Raw genomic sequence first — 9,525 nt, 5'->3', positions numbered from 1 at the left:
CAGGGTTGATCAGACCCGATATCCAGATGTGTCGGAACCGTTCACCCGTGTATATCTTGGGTGTGTGAGGCTCTCCGCCGACAAGTGTCGCAGGTGGAATCGAGAAGGAAGAGCGGTGGTGGTGTAGTAGAGGAGGCGCGGCAAGGAGAAACGAGCCATGGTAGCGGTGGCAACCGAATGTATTCTGGTTTCTTTGTTTTGTTTGTAGGGTTTCACGCTGAATGTAGGGTTTTTCAATAAAAAAAAAAACTGGCTCTCCAAATTTTCGATTCTCAGATGTGGTTATTCACACCCAACCATGAAATACCATCTCACACTACCGTTTTTTTTTTTTTAATAAAACAATACATCTTTTTTTTGCGTGCTTGAAACCAGGCCTTTCAGAAACCGATTGAATACATAGAAACACTATTCCTATGACCTCCTTCATTCCCTTTTCTACAACAAGATTTCCCATTTCTGACATCAAAATTGCATCAAAACATTCCGAGCCTCGACCTTCTGCTACTCACAGTCTTAGCCAATCTGCAAGATCAACACCTCCCTCCTCACCAGTTATCACATCACAAGCACACCTTCCAGTTAAAAGTTCCAAAAGCATCACACCGAAAACATAGACATCTGACTTGAAGGAAGGCATTGGCTTCTTGGAAGCAGTTAACTCCGGAACGCGATAACCTAAGACACCGGCATCAAGATTCTGTTCAATAGTACCAGGCCTGAGTCATAAGTCGATGAAGACAATAATCAACAACACATGCATTCATACCGGCGGTATCTAACAACACATTTGTAGCTTTAAGGTTTCCATGAGGAACAGCTCGGTCGAAATGGAGATAGTTCAGGCCACGTGCTAAATCGACTGCTATTTTTTGCAATATTATATGCACACAGCACAGGCCATAATGCACTATTGCTTGAGTGACAATCTTGTGATAAAAAAAAAAACTCCTAGAAAGTGAAAACCAAAATCTTGTCTAAGGCTCTATTTGGTCTTATATTTTACTTATCTTTAAAAGAAGTTAGGTCAAACAACATTTTTAAAAAGATCTTAATTACAAAAGAAGCTTATCTCCTTCAAAAAAAAGAAGCTTATCTCTTATATGTATAAAAGCTAGATATAAGGAACTTTTCAGAAAGTATATGAGAAGAGTTTTTCAAATTAAGCAAGAGACTTTTGAAAATGTTATTTATTTTTTTGTTTAAAAACTCAAATTCTACCCGAAAAAAAGTAAGCTAAAAAAAACAATAATCATGGAAAAACTTTAGCTTTATTTTTAAAGCTCTTATTTTTAGCTTTAATTTTAAATTAACTTTTAATTCCAAAATAAGTCAGACCAAATGTTATTTAACTTTAAAATGGAATAAATGGAGCCAGTCATAAAAGAAGGAAGGACAGTGAAAGATATTACCATAAAGAAAACTTGCAAGACTTCCCGGTGAAATGTAATCTGAAAGAATAAGCTTCTCGTGCTGCGTAGGATCCCAATAATAACCTTTCAAACTGAAAACATTTGGATGCCTGATCAACCTATCTGGCGACCTCGTATGTAGTCTAGTAAGATTTTCAGCAGTCAATGAATAACCAGACTCAGGGGACCAGGAAAAGTGGCTGAATTTTGAGGGAGAGAATCCAGCTACCGCTGCAGTTTTTCATTGGGGCTAATTATTTCTGATGGTGATCCTTAACGTGAAGCCACGAGATCCTCAGCTGATACAACCAAAGGTAACTGGTTGAGGGCAATCACAGATATCCTTACTTGTAGTTGTATCATATTCTGATGTAGAAGATCGCGACAAACATATGTAATGTATGAAAGCAGCCAGTAAGATTAATATGAAAAGAGCAACCACACATGAGACTATGATTATTACTTTAACAACTGTGGAGTGGACATGGACTTCCCCTTGGAACTTTCGGACTATTTGGAAAATGTAACTTAGCATTCCCAAGAAAGAAAGATGAACTAGGGAACATCCAAAGAACTTTTGGGACAACTCCAGATAGATCATTTTCAGAAGCATTGAAGTCTTTGTGTCCCTTTGGCATGTTATTTGGAAGTGGAACGGTAAAACTATTATTTGATATATCAAGGGAGTCAAAAGAACTCATGTCTGCAACAGTGGGGAAGAGAACGAACATAGTAATTTCCAGCAATGTTGAGCATCCTCCGGCTAGTTAATGATCCAAACTCTTCAGGAAAAAAGCTACTAAGTTGGTTGTGAGAAGGATCGAGAACTTGAAGATGAGATTGTTTAAGAGAAGACGATAAATTGATGCCACCATTGATCAAATTATTTTCAAGATGGAGCTCTTGTAATGTTGGCATTGCGAAAAATTGGGTTAGAAGAAAGCATTTTGATTGGTTGGAACTGATATCAAGCACTCTAAGCTTTGGATACTGTGTTAACACTTTTGGAAGGTCGTCACTGAGATGATTGTTGGATAGATTGAAATAATTGAATCGCAAAAACCAATGTGTTACCTCAGAGACATTCACCACCGAGATCGAGATATTCTATGTTTCCCCATTTGAGTCATGGTTAATGATTCAGAAAGTGAAGTGTTGTCGATGTAATCATACTCAATGGCCCTGAAAGAAAAATTCAAGTCTTGGAAAACAGGTTATTAGTGATTGAAGCTCTCAGGACCTCTTTATTGTTTATTATTGTCCCCTCTTTCCTTCAATTGTAAAGATTTATATTGAAAATATATATCATAGCGCGGATGTACTAACTCAACATAGATTTCGAGTTCTTAAGCATGAAATCGTGGTTTTTCTTTCTTTCAAACTATTCTCTTTCGAAACGATATTAATGTAGAGGCCTTGATTGCAAATCGTAAACAATGATAACAGTAAGCTAACTCAACATATTTAGATTCTTATTTGATGAGAAAATGAATTCAGCTTCTAGTTATTTGTAAGAATATAAGCTAACTCAAATACTTAGATTCAGAAATTACACAAAATCTGAATTTCTTTAGGTACCCAAAATGAACTTTTCAATCTTTTGAGAACTTATTTTTGCACCTATGAAAAACTTGAAAACTTTACGAAACTTGAAAGTTTTTCATAATGTATGTTAAGAGTTACCACTTGTTCTGGCTACACTCTTTCAGCTTGTTATATATGGCCTTATAACTTCTTTTAGACGAAAAAAATGAAATAATACTACGAGTTAAATTTACATGAGTTTCAAATAATTTTGTGAAATCATTTTTAAAACAGTGATTGTTACTTTTTTTTTATATAAAAAACTGTACGTGATGATTATTTAATAAATCACCACTTTGGATGCTGAAATTTTAAATGTATATGTTAATTTGCGACCTCAAATTTTCCAACGTCAATCAAATTTCTCCATCCATATGTTGCTCCGTTACATTGGTTGATGTATAAGTTAAGTGACATGTCCATGTGAACGCTCCCCATGACATGACATCCACTTGGACACGCTACAGTGCCAAGTTATGTGACACATCATCCAATGTAAACAAAACAATAAAAAAATTAGTTTGAATTTCGAAAAAAATTATAGACATCACACAATCATAAAATAAGGGCTTTGTTTAATGTGCATAAGTAAATTGGTCTTGCACCGTACATAAGTTTGTTTCTTTTTTTTACTATTTGATCAATATTATATGTCACACCATATCTCATTTTATGGAATGATGAAACTTATTGATCCAATGATGAAAACAAACTTGTAGATGGTGTCAGATCTACCTCACTTATGCATCATAAAATTGGCTCAATTTGAAAATTTATTTTTAGTAGGCACTCAATTTTTAAGATTCGAATATGACCTTCAAAGTGTTTAAGATGATCTTAGATTAAACCTTTAAATATTTATAGACTATTTCAAGGTGATCCGTTTCAAATCACATATATATTTTTTTGAGAGAAAAAATAATGGAAAAGTTATGCATTTTGCATAACAAAACTTTCTAATACCTTCAATACCATGATCAAATTTCAATTATGATTGTAGTAAGCATCATAAAGCACACAATTGCAACTGAACAATTGGTTTTTGCTCAAGCTTCTGAGGAACCTGTCCCATTTTTTTTTATCCCCCACCACAAGACTATAAGCAGGTGTGCATGTTTGGGGTATGAATTGTGCATGCGTATAGATTCACGAAATTAACAAGATACTATTGACTAGGCATCAATGTAATTTGTTAACAACATTCCCCAGAAATAAAGCCTAATGTCACAAAAGAATAGAATGGGAAAGACAACGAAGGGAGAAAAATATCACAGTAATTTAGATTTTTTTGGGACTAAGGCTCTCATTCATTCTTCTCATGCTACATCCTGATCAAAATATGTCCACTCACTAAACGTTATTATTAAAATATTTTCCTCTATTTAGCATATCCATTTGGATGAAAAGGTATGATAAAACCATATCAAATTCATGCTACACCTAGAATTTACACCCCTTTTATAATTATATGATGATAATATGTCAAGTAGCAAAATCCTATTATTTAGTTTTGAGCTAGGCAACAAAAAGATTTCAAAAAAGAAATGAATTTCCATGCATCCACGGGGTAAATCATTTGTATCTAATCAAATTACATCAATTAAAATTTATTGCGTTATTTTAAAAACTGACCTAAAAATATGGTTATTTTATGTGATTTAATTGGATACATGTATAAAAAAGTTAGGTTGTCTATACCAAAAAACAAAAAAAAGTTAGGTTGTCAGTGTAAATGGCTTAACAATATGTTAATAATTCCCTCAAATTATATTACATGATTATAATTGTCGTACATGCACTAATAAGACTTATTTTGTGCTGATGGATTTGTTTTGGGATTTGTTTTGTTTATTTAGCATTACACCAATTAGAAATACACATTCTTTGCATGTGTTGCAGTATTAATGTCCTTGATTGAGTGTGTGAAATGTGCTGTTTCGAATGTCTATGAAATATATGTTTCATGTCCATAAGTTTAAAGGATTTTATTTTCATAAGAATGTGGGAAAAATTCATATGAAAATGATTGCCTAGATATTTTGTTTAGCATTATTACTTTTTTGGCTTAGAATTTGATCTTGGCTATGCATTTTGTGAAACGATGATATGCTTGTGTTGTGGATAGGTCAACTTCAATTTTTTAGTACATTCTTTATTGGAATATTCTTTTCCTGAGAGTAGTTTTTGCAATAAATTAAAGAACCCTTGTTTATCTCCTTCAACAATCCCATATGCATAGATGATGGATACTAGAACAGAATAATGAGAAGTAAACATTGATGGTGTAAACTCAGAAGTAAAAAAGAGTAGATCAGGAAAATGAGGCTAAGTAGCTAGTGGTTTTACGAAATAAGCAAGGGTGTTAAAGATTGTTAAGAATAGGAGAGGGAGTATACGAGGCAAAGATTCAGATTTGATAGTTTTGGGAAACTGAGAAGTGGCTCGTTGTTAAAGGTGGGACACATGGGAGGAAAAATCTCATTTTTCTTTTCTTTATTTTATACAAGTTTTTCATCACCAATTGACACTTTCCATGTTTCAAATTGTTTTGTCCTCGTGCCTAGCGCGCGCACACACACTATGATATTCTGCTTCATTAGGATACTCTGCTTCATCAAATCAAGCTTTAAAGGTGGCATTTAGGGTGGGTAGGAGGAATTCTTTCCTACCATGGGAAAGTTGATTTAAACCATCAGATTTAATCAAGAACACAATTTTACTATGGTCTCTCACTATCAGATCTCCCACACTTTCTCTCTCACCTCTTCTCTCTCTGACCCAACCTCCCCGTCCTCCCTTCGATCGCCATTCCTGCAACCGGCATCGAAACCTTCGTCTCCGAATCCATTCTCCCTTCCGACGCCTCCTTTCTCGGCCTCGCCGTCGTCCACTCACAACAACCCTCTTGTTGGTTGTTAACGAGTAAAACTTTCCCTTTTCCTATTCCTCGTTTGAGTTTGTGTAAAAGAAGAAATGAATTTTTGTTGTTATCGTTGTTAGGGATGTAAGTGTTGTTTCATATTCTTCTTTGTTAAATTAATTTTGTTTCTCCATTTTTATTTTTCCAGAAGGGCTTTCAGCTTTAGATCCAAGATCTAATGAAAATGCTTGATATATTTTTTTCATTCAATTGTTTCCTGTAAATTTATTATGCAAAGTCCTGTGATTTTTTAATTGAAAAGATTGTTCTAGCAATGACAAGTGAAATTAAAATACAGTGAAGATTGTTTAATGGCAAGGATTGAGACAGTGAAGGCAATGGAAGTTAAACATGGTGGTGGTTATGGTGGTTTTGTTCTTAAGGGTCAGAGAGAGAAGAGGTGAGAGAGAAAGTGTGGGAGATCTGATAGTGAAAGACCATAGTAAAATTGTGTTCTTGATTAAATCTGATGGTTTAAATCAACTTTCCCATGGTAGGAAAGAATTCCTCCTACCCACCCTAAATGCCACCTTAGTTATTATTGATACTACAAAGAACGTTAGCTACATTTATTTTTCAACACTCTCTTTAGTATTCACTCGTTTATTAGATGAAATCAATGTATATCACATCACTTTATGGGGGTTCAATTTTTAAAGTATAGACTCACAATGTTATTAGCATTACTCTTGATATTATAGCTTCCTATGTTTTCGAAGAAGGGTTGGTAAAATAAAAAAGGTCAAATATCATATATGCAATCATTTAAGTTAGGTGTTTATAATAAGATAGTTTTAAGTTTTTTTAATTATAAATTAGTCTTTTAAATTATAAATAATATACACAATTATTCTATTTTCATCAAACACAATTAAAAAAGTGTTTATGTGGATAATTATAACAAGTTAGACCTTTAAGAAAAATATGGATTATAGTTAAGATAAAATGGTGTGGTATTATTAAAATTAAATATTATGGAGTGAGTATGATGTACCAATTCATGATAAATTTATTTCCCTATTTTAAAAAAAAAAATGTAATAACTGTCAAACGAATTGTTGTTGAAACTAACTATCATTCAAACTACTCGTTATTTCTACTGGTTGTTGTTCAAAGTAGCCGTTATTTAAACTAGACGTTATTCAAAGTAGACGTTAGTTGAACTAGTCTTTATTTAAAGTGGTCATTATTATGGACCGATATGGACATTTCAATATATGTGTGGCTAAAATTTTAAAGAAAAATTAATACAGACTATATTAAAAATAAGAAATTACATTGTTTGATGCAAAATAGAGGAATGCTAACGATTTAAAATAACAATGAAATTAAATTAAATATGAATTGTTTTAAAATGATGATTTATTTAAAATTTATAAAACTTTTGCGTGAAGTAGTGAAGTGAAGTACACCGTTGGATTGGTGTTGCTCTAAGATCAAAGATGTACCTTGTGTTGTACAGTACTAGGTTTTTATTATCTCGTCAGTGTTTCAGAAATAAACCTATTTTCCCCCTAACCCATTGTCTCAAATCTCAATTTTTTGTGGCTTCATCAAGAACAGCCACAAACTAAAACAAAAATGTTATCTTTCAATGTTTTTCCAACATCATCATCATCTTCCTCTGTCACTTTCACAAAACCAAATCACCATTTTTCCATCAATGCATCACCAAATCTTCTCAACAGATTTCACCATGAAAGTTCCAAACTTTCCTTCAAACCCATATCTCAGATCCATCATTCAACCACAAAGTTATCATCTTTCAACAGATTTCTCACACACCCTTTTGAGTTTTCACCAAAACCCAGAAACCATTTTTTGAAAGCTGTATCTGATGAAGGTGAAATTTCACAACCCATTAATCCTAAACCCAAGAATCTCAAAAAACTTGCTCTTGTTTTTGGGTTTTGGTACTTTCAAAACATTGTTTTCAACATTTACAACAAGAAAGTTTTGAACATTTTTGCTTTTCCATGGCTTCTTGCTTCTTTTCAGCTCTTTGTCGGGTCCATTTGGATGCTTGTTCTTTGGTCTTTAAAGCTTCAACCTTGTCCAAAAATCTCAAAACCTTTCATCTTTGCACTACTTGGACCTGCTTTGTTTCACACAATAGGTCACATTTCAGCTTGTGTTTCATTCTCTAAGGTTGCTGTGTCTTTCACACATGTTATAAAATCTGCAGAACCTGTTTTTTCTGTTATATTTTCTTCTGTTCTTGGTGATAGGTATCCAATTCAGGTTTGGCTTTCAATTTTACCAATTGTGCTTGGTTGTTCTTTAGCTGCTGTTACTGAGGTATCTTTCAATGTTGGAGGATTGTGGTGTGCACTTATTAGCAATGTTGGTTTTGTGCTGAGGAACATTTATTCGAAAAAAAGTTTGCAGAATTTCAAAGAAGTTGATGGTTTGAACTTATATGGTTGGATTACTATACTTTCATTTATGTATCTTTTTCCGGTGGCGATTTTTGTAGAAGGTTCTCAATGGATTCCGGGGTATTATAAGGCACTTGAAGCGATTGGAACGCCTTCGACTTTTTATATTTGGGTTTTGGTTTCTGGTCTGTTTTATCATCTTTATAATCAATCATCTTATCAAGCATTGGATGAAATTAGTCCATTAACTTTCTCTGTTGGAAATACAATGAAGAGAGTGGTAGTGATTGTGTCTTCGATTTTGGTGTTCCGGAATCCGGTTAGGCCTCTTAATGGTCTTGGATCTGCCATTGCTATTCTTGGGACTTTTCTGTATTCACAAGCTACAGCTGCAAAGAAAGCAAAGAAAATTGAAGGGGAAAAGAGTAGTTAGAGAAGTAGAAAGGGAGAAGAGAGGAAATTTTAGAAGATGATTACTGTTTGATTACTTTAGTAGTACTTTTAGTCATGTTAGATTTAGACATTCAACAAGATCTTCCATTCTTGTTTCTTTTGAACTATTGTTGTGAGTTTTCTATTGATATTTCAAAGCACTTATTTAAATTTGGTTTATTTTCATGCAGATAATTGCTTTTTCTTGATTTATGTTAAGCCCTGTTTAGATAAACAACTTAATTAGTCGCTTTTAGCATAAATGCTTATCATAATATTTTCATATAAGCTATAAGCTGTTTTCATAAGCTATCCTAGAGAGCTTATGAAAATAAGTTGAGAACTGCTTATGGACATATGATAAGTTTTGTTAAACAGTCTCGCAAGTGCTTATGTTGATAGATAAAAGAAAACTGACTGCAGTATTTTGATTAACCTCATTGTTCCTTAGTGCTTCAGTAGGCTAATGGGAGATTCACTGGGTGACTGCATATCATAGTTTTTTTTACTGAGAATATTCTCCAAATGCTTTCAAAGAATCTGGATTTCTTTTTATCATAGTATTATTATTTTTTTGAAGAAGTATATCATAGTATTATTAATTATCCATCAAATGGATTTTTAGCCCAACGGTTGGATTGTTTGTGTGTAATTAGATGGTCACAGTTTTGAGTACTGAAATCAGCCTGTTGCAAATATAAGATAAAAGGCTATCCCATCATCAAGGTAGCTTTAAGGAACCAAGCTGTTTTTGTTAATCAGAAGTGAATTGAGTTAGTATATGGATTTCATAGTCGAC

The 9,525-nt window shown here is 33.5% G+C and overlaps 1 protein-coding gene and 1 pseudogene across 1 annotated transcript; one reads left to right on the top strand and one right to left on the bottom strand.

Moving 5' to 3' along the window:
* Nucleotides 1-316: 316 nt before the first annotated feature.
* On the bottom strand, nt 317-2,631 carry LOC146944943 (LRR receptor-like serine/threonine-protein kinase GHR1 pseudogene; annotated as a pseudogene).
* Nucleotides 2,632-7,353: 4,722 nt separating this feature from the next.
* Nucleotides 7,354-8,921, top strand: LOC146944942 (Nucleotide/sugar transporter family protein). Its single transcript, XM_085743328.1, has one exon. It carries the CDS (start codon nt 7,498-7,500, stop codon nt 8,725-8,727), a length of 1,230 nt encoding a protein of 409 aa, XP_085599454.1. The 5' UTR covers nt 7,354-7,497; the 3' UTR covers nt 8,728-8,921.
* The last annotated feature ends 604 nt before the right edge of the window (nt 8,922-9,525 follow it).

Source organism: Medicago sativa, chromosome 2 (genome assembly GCF_051527215.1).
Source record: "Medicago sativa cultivar Bolivia chromosome 2, Bolivia_mono, whole genome shotgun sequence".
Lineage (NCBI taxonomy): Eukaryota > Viridiplantae > Streptophyta > Magnoliopsida > Fabales > Fabaceae > Medicago > Medicago sativa.
This window is presented reverse-complemented; position numbering and strand designations above follow the sequence as displayed.

Coding starts and splice junctions, on each gene's coding strand:
- LOC146944942 (XM_085743328.1), top strand. CDS start 7,498: ATGTTATCTTTCAATGTTTTTCCAACATCATCATCATCTTCCTCTGTC.